General features: G+C 45.4%; 1 protein-coding gene across 1 annotated transcript; it reads left to right on the forward strand.

The window, feature by feature from the left end:
• Window positions 1-332: 332 nt before the first annotated feature.
• Window positions 333-23711, forward strand: LOC100682199 (BTB/POZ domain-containing protein 16-like). Its single transcript, XM_029080435.2, has 10 exons — window positions 333-490; window positions 3768-3897; window positions 5385-5467; window positions 6008-6151; window positions 6586-6702; window positions 10513-10627; window positions 13382-13451; window positions 14458-14588; window positions 22634-22676; window positions 23587-23711. Exons 2-10 carry the CDS (start codon window positions 3779-3781, stop codon window positions 23599-23601), a joined length of 837 nt encoding a protein of 278 aa, XP_028936268.1. The 5' UTR covers window positions 333-490; window positions 3768-3778; the 3' UTR covers window positions 23602-23711.
• Window positions 23712-23983: the final 272 nt, after the last annotated feature.

Below are 23983 nucleotides of genomic sequence, written 5' to 3' on the forward strand. Positions count from 1 at the left end.
GCTTTGGGCCTGGGGGGTGGTGGTGAATAAAGGATACAAATCCAAGGGCAAGGACTGGATTTCGCATAAGCACAGAGAGTTAAATAGAGCATGGATGTCTATCTTCCTTAAGAGTAAAAGCCTGAAAAGTAAGTAAGAAATACCATCAGAATGTATTTCCAATTAAATGGAGAAAAAGCATAGCAAATCAGAGGCTGAGAGATTATTCATCCCTCTCAAAATATGAAAACTAGGAGGATTATTTTCCCATTTGCTCTCGCCACATCTGAATAGAAAATTCCAACTGTGTTAATTGTGACTAAATGGGATTTCTCCATCTGTTTCTTTAAGTGTCCAACAGTGTGTCACCGGCGTTATCAGCGCAAGCAAATTGGGCTCACCAATCGCTGGAACTTTTCAGAAATATTTCCGGGTGATCTGTTGGGACTTGCCCAGGACTACAAGTCAACACAAGTTTTCCTTAATGAGTCGCTAAAGGCTATTCTGACAGGTAGGAAGAAGGAAGAAACATTTCTCCCCCAAATGATCCTTTACAACAAAACCGATGCTCGTAGCCCAAGTGGATGCCTCTTGACAGTGTACACCTAACACTAGTTTGGGAAACTCAAATTCCACTCTACCTACTCGTGGTCCATCAACCAGTTATATTTATTGAGCACATACTGTGTGCAGAGCACTGTATTATGCCTGTGGGAGAGTACAATATAATAGAGTTGGTAGACATGTTCAATCAATCAGTGATATTTTTTGAGTGCTCCCTTTGTACCAAGCACTAGAGTAAGAGCTTTGGAGAGAACAATATAATAGGGATGGTAAACATGTTCCCTGCCCATGAGAAGTTCACAGTCTGGTCAAAAGTCCTTACTTGTTAGGCAAATTAAAATCAATATTGTCTTCCCACAATTCACCATGGAAGGCTGATAACCCCTAGGGGATGTTGGTTCACCACTTGTCTGCTCTATGAACTTGGATAAGTTACTTCACTTCTCTGTGCCTCAGTTACCTCATCTGTAAAATGGGGATTAAGACTGTCATTCCACATGGGATAGGGACTGTGTCCAACCTGATTATCTTGTATTTGCTCCAGCACCTACCAAAATGCTTGGCACATAATAAGAGCTTGACAAATGCCTTTTTTTTTTTGGTTGGGACTAGACTTTGTTGGGATGAGATTACATCATCAGGTGATTTGGGAATACTGGCCACTTCTTACTCCCACTCAGCTTGCCTGGATGGATCCGTACTGTTTTGATACCACTGATTTGGCAGAAGGGTGGGAAGACAGTGCTGAGGTGGGAAGCACCTAACACATGCATGACCTAATGGGAAGAGCTCTGGCCTGAGAGTCAGACGACCTGGATTCTGGCCCTGTCACTTGCCTGCTTTATGACCTTAGACAGGTCACTTAACTTCTCTGGGCCTCAGTTTCCTCATCCGTAAAATGGGGATTCATTTTATCATGGCATCCTTCTCACTTAACAATCAATTAATGGTATATATTGAGCACATACTATGTGCAGAGCACTATTCTAAGTATGTGGGAGAGTACAGTACAACAGAATAGGTGAGCCCCAGAGGGGACAGGGACTGTGATCAACCTGATTGCCCTTTATCTACCTCAGCGCTTAGTACAGTGGGTGGCACAAAGTGTTTAACAAATACCATCATTATCATTATTACTACTGACAATTATTATTATTATTTCCAGAAAGGATTCAGGTGTGGGTCAAAGCAAGACTTGGGTCCAAAATCAGTTGGATCTACCCTGGCCAAGCCCGTTACAGAGGCCCTCAGGGTGAAGCTCCCCCTCCCCCCCCCCCATCAGATCTGGGACAGATACCCAGATTATCTCTGAAAAGCAGTTTCTGCAAAGCAGGCTCGTTCAGAGTAACACCCCACCCCCACCCGCCATTAAAATCAGGCTATGAGGCATTGGTACTAATCCTTTAGATAGTAAGCTCACTGTGAGCAGGAGATATGTCTACGAACTTAGAGTGTTTTACGGTACTCTCCCAAGTGCTTACTTAGTACAGTGCTCTGCACGCAGTAAGCTCTCAATAAATACAGTTGATTAATTGATTGGTGTTGGTTCATCTGGAGGGAACTCAGAATGGACACAGCTGGGTCCTCTAGGAACTAACCAATCCTGTTGAGACCAATTTTGTGGATCCCAGACAGGTGTAAGCATTTCCTCGGACTCTGGGCAAGGGAAGAGCTGCAGTCTTGATCCCTCTGTTTCTGGGTTTCACTGGGCATCTCAAGATGTAGCAGGGCAGGTCACTCTGAGAGTCTCATTTTGGGGTTGATTTAGTATTCAGCCACAGGGGAAGCAGTATGGGCTAGTAGAAAAGAGCAGGGCCTGGAAGTCAGAGGACCTGGGTTCTGTCCTGGCCTTAAACGTACATGCCATCCGTTAACCTTGGGCAAGTCATTTAACTTTGCTGTGCCTCAGCTTCCTCATCTGTAAAAAAGGGTTTAATAATAATAATAATGTTGGTATTTGTTAAGCACTTACTATGTGCAGAGCACTGTTCTAAGCGCTGGGGTAGATACAAGTTAGGTTGTCCCTCGTGAGGCTCACAGTCTTAATCCCCATTTTACAGATGAGGTAAGTGAGCACAGAGAAGTTAAGTGACTTGCCCACAGTCACCCAACTGACAAGTAGCAGAGGCGGGATTCGAACCCATGACCTCTGACGCCCAAGCCTGTGCTCTTTCCTCTGAGCCACACAAATAGTTGTTTTCATTCCCAATTAGACTATGATTCCCATATGATACAGGGAGAGTGTCCAATATCATTATCTTGTGCCTACTCCAGCCCTTGGGACCTAATAAATGTCATAATCTTTATAATAATAACAATAATTGAGGTATTTGTTAAGCACATACTATGTCCCAGGGACTGTACTATGCTCTGGGGTGGCTACAAAAAAATCAGCTTGGACACAGTCCCTGTTCGACACAGTCCCTGTCCCACATGGGGCTCACAGTCTCAATCCTCATTTTTCAGATGAGATAACTGAGGCCAAGAGAAGTGAAATGACTTCTCCAAGTCACAGAGTAGGCAAGTGGCAAAGCTGGGATTAGAATCCATGACCTCCTGACTCCCAGGCCCATGTTCTATTCACTATGCCATGCTGTTTCCTGTGCATTCAAAGCAAACCTGGCAGAAAGAGCATGGGATTGGGAATCAAGAGATCCAGGTTGAAAATTACACCTAGCCACTGACCTCTCTGTGCCCCAGTTTTGTGAGCTGAACAGTGGGGTTAAGATTCCTTTGCCATCTCTCATTGGGAACTCTGGGTGGAATGGGATTTGTTGGTCAGTCGTTCATCTTCTACCAACCCCAACACTTAGCATGGTGCTGGGCATGCATTAAGTGCTTACTGAATGATGATGATGATGATGGCATTTGTTAATCGCTTACTATGTGCAAAGCACTGTTCTAAGAGCTGATGGGGGATACAAGGTGATCAGGTTGTCCCACGTGGGGCTCACAGCCTTAATCCCCATTTTACAGATGAGGTAACTGAGGCACAGAGAAGTTAAGTGACTTGCCCAAAGTCACACAGCTGACAAGCAGCGGAGCCGGGATTAGAACCCATGACCTCTGACTCCCCAGCCCGTGCTCTTTCCATGGAGCCATGCTGCTTCCCTTAATGAATGCCATGATGTATAAAAATGAGTCAGTAAATGAAGGAAACCGCAGAATTCTTAGGCCCACCCTCTCCCCAGGACCATGAAAAAAGCACCATTCCTTCCTTCTAGATGAAACGCCGATGGCCCTCAGTGAGGACCTGGAGCCCCAGGACCTAAGCCCTGAAGCCCCGTTTCCAAGCACCTTCCTGCCACCCCTGCCAGAGACGAAGACCAGCAAAGAACTCGTCGCTGAGACCAAGTAACAGGCTTCAGGCCTCACTGCTCCCTGCAGGGTTTTGCCTTGTTTCCTAACCCCCTCTCCCTACTTGCATTTGGGATCTGACCCAGGTCCCCAGGAGGGTAGGAGTTGACAGAGCTTGGGGGTTGTAGGAGAGAGAGGCTGTCTTCTGTTTCTTACCCTGACCACGCCAATTTGGGTCAGGCTTTTAGGTGCCAATTTTTCATTTGAGGCCTGGGGTGGGCCAGGGTCAGGGCAGTGAGGACAGCATAGATTAGAAAGGGACAAACCACAGAGCCTTCTGGGAGAGGATGCCCTAGTTTTCCTTGAGGGCCTCTGCTGAGCTCCAGATCTAACCCTGGGGAAGATGAGTCAGGGGAAAAGGCTTGTTTCAGTAACTTACCTTCCCCAAAATGCTGCCAGGGGAGAAACTGTTGGCCTTGCTCCTCAGCCCAAAGTCCTGGAAAAGAAGGTCCCGTCCTATCATTACCTTCCAAATGGGGTTCTGTGTCAAGGTGTGTCCTCGCTGGCTACATTGCTCCAGACCTCCTCAAATCACCCCTCTGGGAATGCTCCCTTGGGACAAGTCCACTTCCCGAGCAGGGCCTTCTCTCAGCTAGCCAGTGAGCCCAGTCAGTGCTTTATCTTGGGAGATGAGGAAACTGAGCCATAGAGAAATTAAATGAATTGCCCAGAGTTTCACAGCAGGCAAATGACAGAGCCAGAATTAGAACCCAACCCTTCTGATTCCCGAGCCTGTGCTCTAACTGCTAGATCTTGCTGCTTCCCAGAGGAAGAGCTAGTTCCTCCCAATAATGAGCTTGTACATGGGGCAAGAATAGTAAGTGTGAATGAACCCACAGATATGAATAAAGAGGTGAAAGGAGACAGAAATGCTAGAACCTCTGAGGAAAGGTGTGAAGCGATACTCACAAGAGGATCTGAAATATATCCTGGTCTGTTTGGGTCCATTAGGGTCTGATAGAACCATGAACAGAGTGAGTGCTTAGTAAAGTTGGAGGCTACACTGGGGGGAGGGGGTGAGTGTCTCAGGGTGAGTTCTTTTGGTTCCTACAGGCCTGGGATCTTTGGGGCTTTGAGTTCATGTTTTTTAGCATTTTCTCTCCCCAGAAAGATGATGATGATGAAATGAATAAGGCTCTCTGGGTATAGTAACAGAGTTTTGAGAGCAAGTATAAGCTACCTCTTAGAATGAGATGTGGACCGATAATCGAACAAAGCCATCAACCTTCACAATTAGCCTTCAGAGATGATTGCAATCTGAAAGCAAGAATAAAGATTTTTCACCTTTTTCCCTAAACATTTCTAGATTAGTCTTCATCTGTTACCACTGAATTTCTAGGATTAATACATATTGTTCCAATTGGGACTATATAATGAGACACCAAACAGATCTTATAGGAAGCATGTCTTGAAAGGAAGTGTATTTGTTTTTGGGACTCATGAGCTTATAACTCCCATTTTTCTGGTGCCTTTCTGCATTGAAGTTCACCCTGTCAACATTTAACTGTCACCCCAAATGATTTGCTGGGCTCTTACATCCAGAAGGTTACACAAGGAAGAGAGCCAGGTGAGTCAGATGGAAGAGACTGACCCAGACCAATTTTTCTCCTCCCCATTGGGCCGGAAGAGGGGGGATCCCCAAGACAAGGCGGAAGCACTGCTTTCAAAAAGATAGGTTTGAACCCTCAATTTTAAAAGCCTCACAAAATTTCCATCTTGTCCAAGAGGCCTTTCCCAACTAAGCCCTCATCTCCTCTGCTCCCTCTCCCTTCTGCACTGTCTATGCACGTGGGCATGTATCCATCAATCAATCATATTTATTGAGCATATACTATGTGCAGAGCATTGTACTGTAGCAGAGTAGTACTTAGCAGAATAGTCATTCTTCCTTCAGCCCCACTTTGGGAATTTAGCCCAGATCACTGTAGATTGTAAACTGTAAACTGTAGACCTCTAGACTGTCAGCTGTCTGTGGGCAGCGAATATGTTATATTGTTGTATTGCACTCTCCCAAGTGCTTAGTATAGTGCTCTGCACATAGTTAGTGCTCAATAAGTGTAACTGGCTGACTGCTGCTTTGTGATTACCAGTTACTTTGTCTCCTCAGATGTAATCCTAGAGTGCCTGGGGTTTTCCTGGGAATTGCACCGGGCTTACCTGTGCAAGTCCGAAACACTGTCCAAGCTTTTCACCTGGGCCATGGCCCGTGCCAACCCACATGACCTGGAAAGCCTGAATAGACACAGGAAAGGTAAGTCACCTTCCTGCCTTATAGGAGAAAATCACACTATAGGGGTACGGCTCCAGCTGGAGAGCAGCTGGGAGTCACTACAGAGCCATGCAGAGAACTCATTTTAGGGTCTGTGCCACAGGGAAGGCAAAGGCATTGTGGCACTTAAACTGATGTGAAAATTTAGCTTACTTTTGATGAGGTATTTGCTTATTTGTGACTGAAAAATAAGCCCTTTTGGCATGACAGAATGGTTGGAAATGTGTGCAGATTTTTCCTGATGAGGTTTCTAGGTAAATTATTTCAATCCCAGGGAAAAGCTGTCTTTTCTTAACGTGCATGAGGGCATAAATTGTTTGAGGTCAAGATAGCACATTTAAGTGTGGAAAAAATTAACCCTTCCCCCACCCCCACAACCTCCCATATCTAACCAATGAATCCACTTCATTTTTTAGCTGGAGCCAAACTCTCAAGGACAATTACTGGGAAAGACAGAGAAGACAAAGAAAAAACCAAAACAAGGAAAATAAAAATATCATTGGAGATTCATGACCCACTTATCACTAAAATAGGTAATGTGAACTTTCCATGTACTAATGGAAATTCTTTGAACCACTTATCTATAGCCAAAAGGTTTGTGTGACTTAATTCCAAAGGACCGAACTTATTCAAACAAATCATAAAATGCTTACAATATTTCAAAGGCCTTAAACATCCTTATCAGCAACAACATTGCACTGATCATTTTAGCTTGTGAAGAGCACTATAAGGGGTGGTGGGAATACACAAAACATTTAAGAGTTATGATTCCTGTCCTTTGGGATTTCTCAATTAAATGCGAGATGAAGGTGGTACATATTACCAAATATACAAATGTTAGGGAGTAAGAGCAGACATCAAAAGTATGCAAATAAATGAGCACGAGTCAGGTACAGTCACCAGGATAGCTTGGGAGGAGTGAAGAGTGTGAATTGGGTTGTAGCAGAAGATGGGATAGAATATCTAAGATAGGTGGAGGTTATGGAAGGTCTTGGAGCAAGAGTTGAGGAGAACTTGCTACATGAGAGAAGAAAGGGGTTCACTGGAAGGTTTTGAGGAGGGAAAGGGTGTGTTCCATTGTGAAAAGATGACCCAAGCACCTATATATAGGATAGAATGAAGAGGGGAGAGGTTAAAGGCAGGGAGATTAGTAAGGAAGGCTAATTTTATGTTTCTTTTGGGCAAGCTATTTATATCTCAGTTAGTTGTATTTGTCCAAGAGTTTAGTACAGGACTCTGCACTCAAAAGAGACTCAATAAATTCCAGTGATTGGTTGACGAATGGGGAAGTCCTGCTGGAAGGGGGTGACTTGGATGTCAATGATGGCCATAAAGGTGAAGTGGAAGGGACTGATCTGGAAAATTATCATAGAGGAAAACCTAGTAGATTGAATATGGAGCAGTCAAAAATGTAAGAGTATCATCATTAAAGCCAAAGTTGAAGGGTGCTGTTAGAAGAAGGGAATGATCAGCAGTGTCGAAGACAGTTGAAAGATTGAGGACTATTAGCACAGATTAGAGTCCATTGACCAGTCCCTGAAGACTCTGGTGAATGCATTCTAGGTACAGTGAAAATTTGAAATCCAGTTGGCAGGAAGTCGAGAAGAAAGTTGGTAGAGAAGAATGGGAGGCATTGGATGTTTATATCCCAATCAAGGACTTTGAGCTTGAAAAGAAGCAGGGAGATGGGGCCATAGCTGGAAGGGGAAGTGAGGTACACACATGCACACACACTCACACGACTAAGAACTAAAGAGAGGAAGAATAGCTGCCAGGGAGAGGAACAGGGAGGAAAAAGTGAGGCACAAGAGTTGACTCATGGAAGGAGAGAATCTCTGAGGAAAAAAAAATTCTACAACAAACCCATACTACACCTGTGTTTCCGCTCATGAGCTAAGCTCATCTCTGGAAAAGTATTACCCTCCTCTCAGCACCCACATTTATCAGTTAATTGATGGTATTGAGTACTTACTTTATGCAGAGCACTTTATGAAGTGCAATACATAAGAATTAGCAGACATGTTCCCTGCCTATATAGCGCTTGCAGTCTAGAGGGCGAGACAGACATTAATATGAATAAATAATTTATCATATATAATTTAAGGATAGGTATATAAGCACTATGAGATTAGGGATAAGGTGAATATCAAATGTCCAAAGTCCTAGATCCAAATGCGCAGACTATGCAGAAGGGAGAGCAAGCTGGGGAAAAGAGGGCTTAATCAGGGATTGACTCTTGGAGGAGATTCATTCAATAGTATTTATTGAGCGCTTACTATGTGCAGAGCACTGTACTAAGCGCTTGGGATGAACAAGTCGGCAACAGATAGAGACAGTCCCTGCCGTTTGACGGGCTTACAGTCTAATCGGGGGAGACGGGCGGACAAGAACAATGGCACTAAACAGCGTCAAGGGGAAGAACATCTCGTAAAAACAATGGCAACTAAATAGAATCAAGGCGATGTACAATTCATTAACAAAATAAATAGGGTAACGAAAATATATACAGATGAGCGGACGAGTACAGTGCTGTGGGGATGGGAAGGGAGAGGTGGAGGAGCAGAGGGAAAAGGGGAAAATGAGGCTTTAGCTGCGGAGAGGTAAAGGGGGATGGCAGAGGAAGTAGAGGGGGAAGAGGAGCTCAGTCTGGGAACGCCTCTTGGAGGAGGTGATTTTTAAGTAGGGTTTTGAAGAGGGAAAGAGAATCAGTTTGGCGGAGGTGAGGAGGGAGGGCGTTCCGGGACCGCGGGGAGGACGTGACCCAGGGGTCGACGGCGGGATAGGCGAGACCGATTGACGGTGAGGAGGTGGGCGGCAGAGGAGTGGAGCGTGCGGGGTGGGCGGTAGAAAGAGAGAAGGGAGGAGAGGTAGGAAGGGGCAAGGTGATGGAGAGCCTTGAAGCCTAGAGTGAGGAGTTTTTGTTTGGAGCGGAGGTCGATAGGCAACGACTGGAGTTGTTTAAGAATGGGAGTGACAGGCCCAGATCGTTTCTGCAGGAAGATGAGACGGGCAGCGGAGTGAAGAATAGACCGGAGCAGGGCGAGAGAGGAGGAAGGGAGGTCAGAGAGAAGGCTGACACAGTAGTCTAGCCGGGAGATGAGGAGATGTGACCTCAGTAATGCTTTAGGAGTTGGAGAGAGTGGTGGTCTGGTATATGTGAAAAGGAAGGGAGTTCCAATCTAGGGGGAAGATGTGGAAAAGGGTTTGGAGAGTGATAGGCAAGATTAGGGCACAGTGAGGAAGCTGACACTAGAAGAGTAGAGGGTGCAGGCTGGGCTGTATTAGGTGAGGTAAAATGAGGCAAGCAGATCGAGTGTTTTAAATCCAATGGTAAGGAGTTTCTGTTTGATGTGGAGGTAGATAGGCAGCAACTGGAGGTTCTCAAGAAGTGGGGAGACATGGACTGAACATTTTCATTGATAAATGATATGTGCAGCAGAGGAAAGTATGGTAGAGACAGGAGGGCAGAAGCTCAGTGAGGAGGCAGATGTAGAGGTCAAGATGGGATAGGATAAGTGCTTGGATCAGCATGGTAGCAGTTTGGATTGAGAGGAAAGGGTGGATGTTAGCAATGTTGTGAAGGTAGAACCGGCAGGATTTGATGAAAGATTGAATATGTGAGTGGAATGACAGACGTGAGTCAAGGACAATGCCAAGATGGCCTGTGAGATAGGATGCTGGTATTGAGTACAGTGATGGGAAAGACAGGAGGACAGGGTTTGTGCGGGAAAATAAGGAGCTCCGTTTTGGATGTGTTTAATTTGAGGTGTCAGCAGGAAATCCAGGTAGAGATGTTCTGAAGGCAGAAGGAAATTAGAGATTACAGGGAAGGAGAGAGGTGAGGACTGGAGATGGAGATTTGTGAAGCATAAATCATTTAAAAAGAATGAATTCCTTTCACTGGAACCCTCTACATGCCCCAACTTCTATAGATGCTTAGAAGCATAGTGAATATGAGGCCAGGGATGGTAGGGCTGTCCAGTCTGGCCACAACCTGGTCTGTCACTGACCACTATTTCACCCTTTCCCTATGCTAGCCTCTTTCTTCCTCTCATACTGACTGGGCAGAAACTTCCAAAGACATGACCCTCAGGTTCATTTAGTAGGACGTAAACTAGATACCCTTAGTGGGTCGTAACGCTTCAGTACAAGGATAAGACAGTACCGATAAAGAGCCATGAGGAATGATGCAGTCAGGTTTGGTGGGTGTCCAGACAGGATAGAAGAGGCAGTGTGAAGTTGGGGAAATAAAGCTAGTCCTGGAGGCTTTTGATCAGTGTTCCCCACTGTAAAAGAGATGCTTCTGATGAAACTGTTTTCTTTGTGAACATTGAATCTTTCAGCATTTGCTGTTGCCCTCAAGAATCTCTACAGCATTGAGTTGGACGTGAGCATGGAAGATGTCCTGGGAGTCATGGCAGCCGCCTCAGTCCTGGAGTTCCCGAGCCTCTTTCAAAAGTGAGTAACTCTGGTGTCCCTCCTTTAAATCCTTGATTAAATCCGGACTCCACTGTCCTACTAACTCCACTGTGGTTGGGGGTGACCTCTTCTTCCTGATGGTGGCCAGGCGGAACCCCAACCCCAATGCAGGATATCTTGTCATCTCATTATTAATCCCTCTGAAATCTCAGGAAATCAGCTAGCAAACCAGAGCTCAAAACCCCACCAAACACCTCCCAGTCACAGCCAAACGGAAAGTTTCCTTCCCTCCCACCCTCTTGGACCAGCCTAGCTAGCTTCCTTGCAAGGTTAATGATCTTACAGTCTAGATTCCAACAGGAGAAAGAAAAGGAGATAGTGGGTGATAGTGCAGGTCCTGCCAGCCAGACGAGGAGGACGGGATAGGCCTGCAATAATAATGATGGCATTTGTTTAACCCTTACTATATGCAAAGCACTGTTCTAAGCACTGGAGAGGATACAGGTTGATCAGGTTGTCCCACATGGAGCTCACAATCTTCATCCCCATTTTCCAGATGAGGTAACAGAGGCACAGAGAAGTGAAGTGATGTGCCTAAAATCACACAGCTGATGTGGTTGAGCTGTGATTTGAACGCATGACCTCTGACTCCCAAGCCTGGGCTCTTTGCACTGAGCCACGCTGCATCTCCCAGTAGCCAGCCCTGGAGGAAAAAAACATGTCGAATTAAATTCCATCAGTGATTTGGTCGATGAGGAAAGCATGAAAACCCACATCTTAGTGCTGTTAGGATGATCACCAGTCATTCACATTATTGAAGCAGCATGGCCTAGTGGAAAGAGCATGGGCCTGGGAGTCAGACAAATTGGGTTCTAATCCTGACTGACAATTTCTTGCTGTGTGACCTTGGGCAAATCACTTCATATCTCTATTCCTCAATTTCCTTCACTGTAAAATGGGGATTCAAGACCTCTTCTTCCTTCTACTTAGACTGTGAGTCTCATGTAGAACAGGGACATTGTCCAACCTAATTATCTTGTACTAACTCAAGTGCTTAGGACAATGCTAGACACATAGAAAGTACTTAACAAATACCAGAATAATTTTAGGGTTAAGGGGCACATGCTGCATGATGTAATGTCCTTCTTGCAATTTTTGAAATTCCCCTGTCACACCAGAGGTCCTTAACAGATGCCAAACACTCATCATTTCTCTCTCATTTCACCCACATATTCAGTCAACCACCTATTGGTTCTATCTTCACGAAATTGCTAAAATCTGCCCTTTCCTTTTCATCCAAACTGCAACCATGCTGATCTAAGTATTTATCCTATCCCACTTGCTGACTTCCCTGCCTCTCCCAAAAGATTAACCAATCAATGGTATTTATTGAGTGTTTACTTTGTGCTAAGTTTTTGGGAGACTACCATGCACCAGAATTAGCAGACAAGTTCCCTATCAATAACTAGCTCACAGTCTAGAGGAACAAGTGGCCGAACCAGGAATATCCTGACTCCCAGGTCCATGCTTGGCACGACCATTCAAATGAGTCACTTGTTACATAAAAATTGTCGTCATACTTTCTGAGCAAGTTTGGTTGCCACGCTCTGACCACAGGTTAACTTTTACCTCATCAGTGTCAACTAGTTCTAGTCAATTTCACCAAGATCTAATTCTATGTGGAGCATCTCCTGTGTTTGCAGTTGGCTTCGGCTGGTTGTCCCCTGCACTGTCTACTATTATCTTGGGAATGCAGACCACCCACCATAGGCACCCTAGTTTAACCCCTTTGTTCCCCAGTGTATTTATTGAGTGCCTATTTTGGGTGGAGAGTACAGTAGATTGGCAGACATCATTCTTGACCACAAGGAGCTTACGGTCTAGTTGGGGAGAGACATTAAAATGGATTATAGAGAAGTTAAGTAACAGAGTATAAAAATATGTAGGTAAATGCTGTGGGTGAGGGTTGAGTATCAAAGCATTTAAGGGATAAAGACCCAAATTAAGAAGTGGACTCAAAAGGGAGGAAGAATAGGGTGTGTGGTGTAAAGTTACTCGGGCAAAGCTTCCTGGAGGAGATATGATTTTAGTAGTGTATTTGAAGAGGGGGGAGAGTGGTGAAAAACTCCTGGGGGGGTTGGCTCCATGATTTATTGAAAAAGGAGTTCCAGGCAGGAGGGAGGGTGTGAACAAGGAATTGATGGTGAGAGACAAGATCAAGGAACAGCAAATGTTAATTCCCTTTCTTTGTTGGAGAATAAACTTAAATAATAATGATGAAAAATAATACCCTGTAATTACTCAACACCTTTCTTCTGAAGAACTCAGTTAAACAAAAGATTTTTAACAGGAAGAACAGATCTTATTGCTCCCATTTTGCAGGGCCTAAAGAGTGAGTAACTAAAATCACCTAGAGGCGTAGAATGAAATAGAATCCACACACCCTGATTCCTAGTCCAACATACTTTCTGCATGCTAATTTTAGGTCAAAAGATGCAATCCATAATCCAGACTAACACAGAGTAGGCAGTAGAGCCTGACATATTTTGGGCTATCTCACCAGCCAGGCACTGGGGTAGATACAAGGTAATGAGGTTGGACATAGTCCATGTTCTACATGGGGCTCATAATCTTAATCCCCATTTTAGAGATGAGGTAACCGAAGCACAGAGAAGTTAAGTGACTTTCCCAAGGTCACACAGGCAAATGGCAGACCTGGGATTAGAATCTAGGACTTTCTGATTCCTTAAAGTGGAATATAGCTTGCAGTTGAAAAGCTTCGTCTATTTCCAGGTGTGTGATCATGATGAAGAATGGGATTTGCTCAGCCACCATTTACAGTTTTTATTCTGCTGGTTGCAAGGTAAGCTGCTGGGGACCTGATAGTAAACTAGTGAAACATAAACCAACTGAACTGATGGTTTCTGGAAAGCAGGAACTGTGTTTTGGGTTTTTTTTTTGTTACTTTCCTCTTCTAATCAGTCAATCAATCAATGATATTTATTGAGCACTTAGTATTTGCAGAGCACTTTATAAGCACTTGGGAGAGAGAGAAACCCCACAGCTCCCTCCAGTTACCTCATCTCCCTCCTACCATTCTTTTCCAAACTCCTTGAGCAAATTGTCTACACCTGCTGTGACAAGTTCCTCTCCTCAATTCTCTCTCTGACCCATTCCAGGCTGGCTTCCGTACCCTTCAATCCACAGAAACTGCTCTCTCAAAGGTCACAAATGATCTTTTCACCAAATTCAACGGCCTTTACTTCATCCTAATCCTCCTCGACCTCTCAGATGCCTTTGCCACTGTGGACCGCCCCCTTCTCCTGGAAAAATTATCCAACCTTGACACTGAACTTCTCTAAACCTCATCTCCTACTTAGATTGTGAGCCAAGGGATTGGGTCCAAACTGATCATCTTGTATCTACTCAATTGTAATTTCCAAGCCCTTAGTACAATGCTCTGCACACAGTGAGCGCTCAATAAATACGATTGAATGAATTAATGAACTCCACCATTTTATACAGTGCGTGGCATGTAGTTATTATTACCTTAAATTACTATTATTTGTTATTACTAGGACTGCTGAGATGTGTTATTGTTATCTCCTTTTACTTTTTCCTCCTTTCTTAGTATGTTATGGTTTGGGGGGGGAATCATCAAGCCTAAGGGCTTTATTCATGCGGAAATATTGTTTGTGTTAGGCATATTAAGGAGGGATTAAATTGCTGCCCAGTTGCCAATGAAGACTCTGCGACCTTTTTCTGTTTTAAACCAGTTATTCCACTCGGTGGCGCCCTGAGCTCACGGGTTCCTTTGTAAACCTGTTTCTCTTCTCTTTTTCCCTTTTTGATGTTTATTTCCTCACCAGTTCAAGCAGGAGTTGCTTGTCAATGCCTGCGAGAGGTGGCTAGAAGTGAATTTGGTCCCTCAGCTTGGGCGTCAAATCCATCTCCGGAAACTCTCGCAAGAGCTGCTCCAGAAGGTCCTCAGGTCTTCCAGGTCAGAGAGGTTTATCCGTTGGGGTCCGTGGTGCTGAGTTTGAGTGGTTCCATGTCGTTTTGATCTTTCACTAAATGGACCTTCTATGTGGTGATGGTTGGATTCAAAGATGAGCAAGAACAGAATGGGGCCCAGTTAGGGGAGGCTTTAAGGAAGCCCCACTTTTCCTCATCTCCCACTCCTTTCTGTGACACCGTGATTTGCTCCCTTTGCTCTTCCCCCGCTCAGCCCCAGAGCACTTTAATGTACATATCTGTCATTTTATTTATGTGTATCGGTGTCTGTCTCCACCCCTCTAGACTGTAAGCTCATCGTGGGCAGGGAATGTCACTGTTTATTGTTGTACTGTACTTCGAGAAGCAGCGTGGTGTAGTGGATAGGGCAAGAGCCTGGGAGTCAGAAGGTCAGGGTTTCTAATCCCACATCCACCACTTGTCTGCTGTGTGACCTTGGGCAAGTCACTTCACTTCTCCGTGCCTCAGTTTCCTCATCTGTAAAATGGGGTTTGAGCCTGTGAGCTCTAAGTGGGACAAAAGACTGTGTTCAACTGGATTTGCTTGTATCCATCCCAGCGTTTAGTACAGTGCCTGACACACAGTAAGCACTTAAACAAATACCATTATTATTATTATTTCCCAAGCACTTTGTTCAGTTTTCTCTACACAGATAGGGCTCAATAAATACGATCGAATGAATGAATCGGATTCCTTCCAGAGCTTCCCCTTGGCCAGGTGTCCATCTGTGCACTTGTATCCTGGACAGTTCATGTTTCAGCTGTTCTGCCCCCTGCCCACTACTCTTATGTCTCTGGATGTCCAGTTCCTTCCTTCTGCCCCCACTCCTGAAATTGTAATAGTAATAATAATAATAGTCATAACACTTACTATGTTCCAGGCACTGTACTGAGTGCTGGGGTGGATATGAGCAAATCAGATCAGACACAGTCCCTGTCCCACGTGGGTCTCAGAGCCTCAATCCCATTTTACAGATGAAGTAACAGAGGCACAGAGAATAATAATGTTGGAATTTGTTAGGCACTTACTATGTGCCAAGCACTGTTCTAAGCACCAGGGTAGACACAAGGTAATCAGGTTGTTCATTCATTCAATAATATTTATTGAGCGCTTACTATGTGCAGAGCCCGTTTCTAAACGCTTGGAATGTTCAATTCGGCAACAGATAGAGACAGTCGCTGCCCAGTGACGTGCTCACAGTCTAAGCGGGGGAGACAGACAGCAAAGCAAAACAGAACAAAACAAGACAACATCATCAAGATAAATAGAATCAAGGAAATATACACCTCATTAACAAAATAAATAGGGTAATAAATAATATATACAAATGAGCACAGTTGTTCTGAGGGGCAGGGAAGGGGGAAGAGCAGGGGGTGGAGGGGAGGGGAATGGAGGGGGAGCAGAGGGAAAGGGGAAGCTCAGTCTGGAGGTGAGCTCTCAGTAGGGCTTTGAAGAGAGGAAGAGAATTAGTTTGGCAGAATTGAGGAGGGAGGGCATTCCAAGACAGCAGTAGGACGTGGGCCAGGGGTTGACGGCGGGATAGGCGCGAACGGGGGACCATGAGGAGGTGAGCGGCAGAGGAGCAGAGTGTATGGGGTGAGCAGTAGAAAGAGAGAAGGGAGGTGAGGTAGGAGGGGGCAAGGTGATCGAGAGCTTTGAAGCCAAAAGTGAGGAGTTTTTGTTTCTTGGGAAGGTTGATGGGCATAGACGATCCTTGCCCACAAGGATCTTACAGACTAGAGGGAGGCATTTGAGAAGGAAAGAGTTCGTCTCTGGCAGCACAAATGATAGCTTCAGAATAACTGCTGGGTGGCACTAGAGACCAAGAAAATGACATCTACTCTACTACAGGTACAAAAGAGGGCATCTCTCAGGGAAAGTGGCTCCTCATTGCTTGAGGGAAACTGCCATGAAGCAGGAGTTTATCTAATTCATCTTATGCTTCAAAGTAACTCAGTGAACATGCCCGCGAGAGGTGGCCAAAAGTGAACGTGGACCTCAGCTTGGAAGTCAAATCCAACTGTGGAAACTCTCGCAAGAACTGCTCCAGAAGGTTCTCAGCTCTGAAGTCTGCCTCTCCCTGAATCCACAGAATGGGGTGGGGGTCAGGATAATGATTTTGAGGAAGGATTTCACTCGAGATGTGCCTGGATCCTACATGGTCTCCATACTGTACCCAGAAACAACCTGCCTCTCAGGATGGTCAGGTGAACTCTGCTGAGGATAGGGAAGGTCAAGCAAAGACAGGAAAACTGAAGACTTGGGTTCTCCAGAGAAGATTTTAGGCTGAGGCTTATTTTTATTGGCTCCATATGTTTAAGGATTTGTTAATACCTCACCCTCTGTCCTTCAGCACTTATGTACATATCCATAATGTATTTTAGTACCTGCCTCTCCGTCTAGACTGTAAGCTCCTCATAGGTAGGAAACTGTCATATTGTACTCTCCCAAGTGCTTAGTACAGAACTCTGCACACAGAAAGTCTTCAAGAAATACCTTGGTTAGTGATTGATTGATTGGTTGATTGATATATGGGCTTCTCGCCCCTCAGCTAAAATATTATTACCTTGCTCTGAGGTAGAATCGATTCTAGAAACAGCAGGCCTAGTGGAAAGATCATGGGCCTGGGAGTCAGAAGACCCATTTTATGGTATTTGTTAAGCACTTACCATGTGACAGGCGCTGTCCTAAGCACTGGGGTAGAAACAAGGTAATCAAGTTGGACACGGTCCCTCTCCCACCTGGGGCTCACATTCAAAGTAGGAGGGAGAACAGACATTGAATCCCCATTTTGCTGATTAAAGAACTGAGGCCCAAAAGAGTTAAATGATTTGCCAGGGTCTAAACAGCAAACAAGTAGCGAAGTCAGGATTGGAACCCAGGTCCTTCTAACTCCCAGGCCCATGCTCTATCCACTGGACTATACTGCTTCCCAAAGGTCCTGGGCTTTAATGCTCACTCTGCCACTTGCCTGTTATATGACCTTGAGCCAGTCACTTAACTTCTCAGTGCCTCAGCTCTTTCATCAGTACAATGAGGATTCAGTACCTCTTCTCTCTCCTACTTAGCCTGTGAGCCCTATGTAGGACTTACTTATCTTGTATTTAATGATGGTATTTGTTAAGTACTTCCTATGTGCCAACCACTGTTCTAAGCGCTGGGACAGATACAAGGTAATCAGGTTTTCGTATGTGGGGCTCACAGTCTTAATCCCCATTTTACAGATGAGATCACTGAGGTACAGAGAAGTTAAGTGACTTGCCCAAGTCACACAGCAGACAAGTGGTGGAGCCGGGATTAGAACCCATGACCTCTGACTCCCAAGCCCATGCCTTTTCCACTAAGCCAAGCTGCCTCTCTTAATAATGCTGGTATTTAAGTTTCGTTATATCCCGGCTAGACTACTGTGTCAGCCTTCTCTCTGACCTCCCTTCCTCCTCTCTCGCCCCGCTCCGGTCTATTCTTCACTCCGCTGCCCGTCTCATCTTCCTGCAGAAACGATCTGGGCCTGTCACTCCCATTCTTAAACAACTCCAGTCGTTGCCTATCGACCTCCGCTCCAAACAAAAACTCCTCACTCTAGGCTTCAAGGCTCTCCATCACCTTGCCCCTTCCTACCTCTCCTCCCTTCTCTCTTTCTACCGCCCACCCCGCACGCTCCGCTCCTCTGCCGCCCACCTCCTCGCCGTCCCTCGGTCTCGCCTATCCCGCCGTCGACCCCTGGGTCACGTCCTCCCGCGGTCCTGGAACGCCCTCCCTCCTCACCTCCGCCAAACTGATTCTCTTTCCCTCTTCAAAACCTTACTTAAAAATCACCTCCTCCAAGAGGCCTTCCCAGACTGAGCTCCTCTTCCCCCTCTACTCCCTCTGCCATCCCCCCTTTACCTCTCCGCAGCTAAAGCCTCATTTTCCCCTTTTCCCTCTGCTCCTCCACCTCTCCCTTCCCATCCCCACAGCACCGTACCCGTCCGCTCAACTGTATATATTTTTGTTACCCTATTTATCTTGTTAATGAATTGTACATCGCCTTGATTCTATTTAGTTGCCATTGTTTTTACGAGATGTTCTTCCCCTTGACGCTGTTTAGTGCCATTGTTCTTGTCTGTCCGTCTCCCCCGATTAGACTGTAAGCCCGTCAAACGGCAGGGACTGTCTCTATCTGTTGCCGACTTGTTCATCCCAAGCGCTTAGTACAGTGCTCTGCACATAGTAAGCGCTCAATAAATACTATTGAATGAATGAATACTATGTGCCAAGCGTTGGGGTAGATACAAGGGAATGGGGTTGTCCCATGTGGGGCTCACAGTCTTAATCCCCATTGTACAGATGAGGTAACTGAGGCACAGAGATGTTAAGTGACTTGCCCAAAGTCACGCAGCTGAAAGTCACTCAGCTGACAAGTGATGGAGCCGGGATTAGAACCTGTGACCTCTGACTCCCAAGCCCATGCTTTTTCCACTAATAATAATGTTGGTATTTGTTAAGCACTTATTATTTGCAGAGCACTGTTCTAAGCGCTGGGGGAGATACAGGGTATAATCAGGTTGTCCCACATGAGGCTCACAGTCTTTAACCCCATTTTACAGATGAGGTAACTGAGGCACAGAGGAGTTAAGTGACTTGTCCACAATTACACAGTTAACAAGTGGCAGAGCTGGAATTAGGACCCATGACCTCTGACTCCCAAGCCCGTGCTCTTTCCACTGAGTCATGCTGCTTCTCTGCTTCTAAGCTACGCTGCTTCTCTGATTTACCCCAGACCAGAGTTTCGTACAGTGCCTGGCACATAGTAAGCGTTTACCAAAAACCACAATTTTAATTATCGGTCTTAGGGATGAGTTTCCTAAAATTACTATCTCCAAGACGAATCAGTAGATGGAAGCCTTGGAGTTCCGGAGAGACCTGATGCTGGGCTGGGAGGTTATCCTGGTTCTGGCTTGGTTGTGAATTGGGAGGGATGGGCAGACAGGCAGGTATGAGGGAGCAGGGGGAGAGGGTGGGGCACAGTGAGGTAGCTGGCTCTGTGTTTGTGGTCAGCTCCCTCTTCCCTGTAAGACAGGAGCAGCCTTGCGGTGGGTAGGTGAAGAGCCTTGACTACTGGGGCCTACTCCACTTCCCTCCTTGGCCTTCCTTCCACCATTTTGCCCAGGCGCCGCTGCCTACCCCTTGTCAACAAGTGCATATGGCTTTCATTCATTCATTCATTCTTTCCCATCTACACTCCAGCCTGTGGCTTCTACATCTAATCGCTTTCTTCCTCTGCTAATTGTATTCACCTCTAATTTATAATCTCCCCTTCTTAAGGTCAGCCCTGGGTGCCCATGGCATTAAAATCTGCATCTAAAAAGAGCTCCCCTCCTGGCTTTGCTTCTTGGCAGCCAGTATGCCACCTCTTCACAGACCCTTAGGTCTGAAAAGCAGCGTGGCTTAGTGGATAGAGCACGGGCCTGGGAGTCAGTAGGATCTGGGTTTAATCCTGACTCCAGCACATTGCTGTGTGACCTTGGGCAAGTCACTTAAATCCTCTGGTCCTCAGTTACCTCATCTGTAAAATGGAGATTAAGAATATGAGCCCCATGTAGAACGACGACTGTGTCCGACCTGATTAATTTGTGCTTGGCACATAGTATTTGCTTAACAAGTTCCATAATAATAATAATGGTGGTATTTGTTAAGCACTTACTATGTGCAAAGCACTGTTCTAAGTGCTGGGGGAGTTACAAGGTGATCAGGTTGTCCCACGTGGGGCTCACAGTCTTAATCCCCATTTTACAGATGAGGGAACTGAGGCCCAGAGAAGTTGTGACCTGCCCAAAGTCACACAGCTGATAAGTGGTAGACCCAGGATTCGAATCCATGACCTCTGACTCCCAAGCCCAGGCTCTTTCCACTGTGCCACGCATTATTACTGTTATGTAATCAATATCAATAAGTGTAATAATAATAACAATAATGATAACCATCTTGAGAGATCAACTAGTCCAGGCTCAGCTTCCAGGCAACGCCATGTTCAATTTACCTGCAAGAGGTGTCTGTCACAGTTTTCTGCAATTCCCCTGGGGGCCCTTCAGGATTTCCTATAATAATAATAATAATTATGGCATTTGTTAAGCACTTACTATGTGCCAAGCATTGTTCTAAGCGTTGTGGTAGATACAAGGTAATCAGGTTGTTTCACATGGGGCTCACAGTCCTAATCCCCATTTTACAAATGAGGTAACTGAGGCACAGAGAATTTAAGTGACTTGCCCAAGGTCACCCAGGAGACAAGTGGCGGACCCGGACCCTATGTGCCAGTCCCCTCAGAATCCCCTAGTGCCGACATTTGCAGCCCAAACCCCCGTTCCTATTTGATACCGTGCAGTTCCGTTTGTTATAAGCTCCAATTTGCCCTGGGCAGCTGAGGTGTCCTTAGGGCGGACCATACCTCAAGGCCTGAGACTGTAAGTGACCAGCTTATTCAGGGGACAGAGACACAAGACCAGGCCAAAAGGGTCAGAAGGAGCAGGAGAGGGAGAGACAGAGCAGAGACTGTAAGCTTGTTGTGGGCAGGGAATGTGTCTGTATATTGTTGTATATTGTTGTGTTGTACTCTCCCAAGTGCTTGGTATGATTTCCTGCATGCAATAAGTACCCAATAAGTATGATTGATTGATTGATTAGGTGGTCTAGCAGGGAGGTAGACATCTCTGCCTTGGGTGCCCATGACCCCACCTGGCCTAGAACCAAGAAGTGGATCCAAAAACTCTGTCCCCACCCTCACCGTCTGATAGAGGCAAGTGAAAACCCCAATTTTAGACCTGAGCTTGGGGCCAGAATGCCTCCCTGGAATCGGTAATGGGAGAGAAAAGTCCTCCACCTTCCCTTAATAATGGGAGCATTTGTTAATCAATCAAGCAATCATATTTATTGAATGTTTACTATATGCAGAGCACCGTATTAAGCACTTGGAAGAATACACTATAACAAAGATGGTAAACATATGCCCTGCCCACAGTGAGCTTGCAAGTGCTTACTATGTGCCAGGCATGGTACTAAACTCTGAGATAGCTACAGATAATCAGGTTGGACATGGTCCCTGTTCCTTGTCAGGCTCACTGTCTAAGCAAATGGGAGAACAGAAGTTAAATCCCCATTTTACAGTTTAAGAAACAAAGGCACAGAGACGTCAAGGGACTTGACTGAGGTCATCCCACATCCAAATGGCAGAGCCAGGACTCTGACTCTGAGGTCTGTGTTCTTTACGCTAGGTCACACCACTTCCCTAAAGATTCGTGGTGGTAAAAGGGGACCCAGTTCTGCCCCAGAGCCCAGTAGAATGGACCTGCCAAAGCAGGGTGGTCTAGTGGACAGAGCATGGGCCTTGGAGTCAGAGGATCTGGGTTCCAATCCTGCCTCCACCACTTATCTGTGACCTTGGACAAATGATTTTACTCCTCTTTGTCTCAGTTATCTAATCTATAAACTGGGGATTAAATCCTCCTCACATCAATTCAGACCTTGAGCCACATGGGGGATAGGGCCTGTATCCAAAACCTGGTTATCTTGTATCTATTCCTGGGCTTATTACAGTGACCAAGCACTTAACAAATGCCATTAAAAAAAGCTGTAGGGCTGATGCAAGTGGATTCACCCTGAAAGTACCACCTCTGGGGGCAAAAGCCTCCGTGCCCCTTTTTTTAAATGCTATTTGTTAAGCACTTACTCTGTGCCAGACACTGTTCTAAGCACTGGGGAAGATCCAAACTAATCAGGTCGGTCACAGTCCATGGCCCACAAGGGGCTCAGAATCTTAATCCCCATTTTGCAGATGAGGTAACCGAGTCATGGAGAAGTGAAGTGACTTGTCCAAGGTCACAAAGCAGACAAGTAGCAGAGTCAGGATTAAAACCCATGTCATCTGATTCCCAGACCCCTGCACATTTCACAGGGCCACCCTGCTCCAAAGGTTCTTCCGGAGCTGGTGCTTATGACACATTCTCCTATTAGCTGGGGGCCCACCACTTCTCCATTTATATCTTCTTTTTCCAGCATCTGGTGGCAGCCACTGTCCTGTGAAAATGGATCGCTGAAGGTAAAGATTAACTGTTCCTGGAGCTGGTGCTTTTCCAATAATGGGAATGACAGGAGCAAACGGGCAGTGGACAAGCTTATACAACATTAGCGAATGGAATGAAGTTCATTCAGCCGGAGGAGGGATCGTTCATAGATTGTCTTCAAGGGACAGAGCCTGTGTCCGATTGCCCCCGTATACTCTTTCCCAACTTTTATACAGTGCTCGGCACATAGTAAATCCTTAATAAATATTATTATGACTACTACTACCTGGATTGTGGAAGGCTCCCCTGATACTACTAATAATAAAAATAATAATAGTAATTATTATTATTGTATTTGTTAAGCTCTTACCTCGTGTAAAGCACTGTTCTCAGCACTAGGGTAGACACAAGTTAATCAGGTGGGACCCAGTCCCTATCCCACATGGAGCTCACAGTCAGGGAGAACAGTCACTAATGGACAGTTAGGTCATCCCTGGATTTTAGGACCCCTGAGGCAGTAGATTTAAACCCTCCAAATAGAAGAAGGCTACAGATTTCAATTGTTGAAAGAGCCTGAGAATTAGAGACCCAGGTGATGGAAAATCCCAACTACAATGAGTTGTTTCAGTGTGTAATTTGGCTGATTCCAAACCTCCTGCTTTTTAAACCAAGTGTCAGATACCCACACCTTCCATAACCTCTATTACAGCAATCAGGGCAAGGAACCCAGTTCTGACCACTTCCTCCCCACACAGTTCCTACATTCCTGACTAGCATCAGTCCAGGATCATGGTGACTAGTTTGGGGTCATGCTTCCTAATTTCTTTGAGAAGACTACCTGATGATATCTTCATATCATGAGAAGTTTTTTACAGTCTTTATAGTAGGTGAACCCAAATAGTCAGCTTGGTTTCATTATTTTCCTTTGTCATCTTTTCTTGGCAGGTTGTTTACCTTTAGTGAGTTCTACCTTCTGAGGACCACGCTTTTCTGGGTTTTTCTGCAGCTGAATCCCCAAATCACCTAATTCCGAATTATGAAAGTGTCTTGCCTATTTCAACAGGTAACTTGCTGCCTAAGTGTGTTTTGTTTGTAAAATACATATTTTTGGTCTTGTAATACGAAACATATTATAGGCTGGGGTGGCCAAACCATGGCTTGTGAATCACCTGCGGGGAACTTGAATTCAGTATGCTATTAATTACTGAGCAACTTTAGTTCATAGGTTTTTCATAAACAAATGTTTAACATGAAAAAGTAAAGATAATGTATATGTTGCGGGGACTTGTACCCAGTTATTGTAGACAGGGATCTCATCTACCAACTCTATTGTAATGTAATC

The sequence above is a fragment of the Ornithorhynchus anatinus genome, chromosome 16, assembly GCF_004115215.2.
Source record: "Ornithorhynchus anatinus isolate Pmale09 chromosome 16, mOrnAna1.pri.v4, whole genome shotgun sequence".
In the NCBI taxonomy this organism is placed as follows: Eukaryota; Metazoa; Chordata; class Mammalia; order Monotremata; family Ornithorhynchidae; genus Ornithorhynchus; species Ornithorhynchus anatinus.

Bases quoted from the DNA above. Each gene is read 5' to 3' on its own strand.
- LOC100682199 (XM_029080435.2), top strand. From the start codon at position 3,779: ATGGCCCTCAGTGAGGACCTGGAGCCCCAGGACCTAAGCCCTGAAGCC. The intron at 10,628-13,381 runs GTGAGTAACTCT...GTCTATTTCCAG, and splicing joins TTCCCGAGCCTCTTTCAAAA to GTGTGTGATCATGATGAAGA. The intron at 14,589-22,633 runs GTCAGAGAGGTT...TTCTTTTTCCAG, and splicing joins AAGGTCCTCAGGTCTTCCAG to CATCTGGTGGCAGCCACTGT.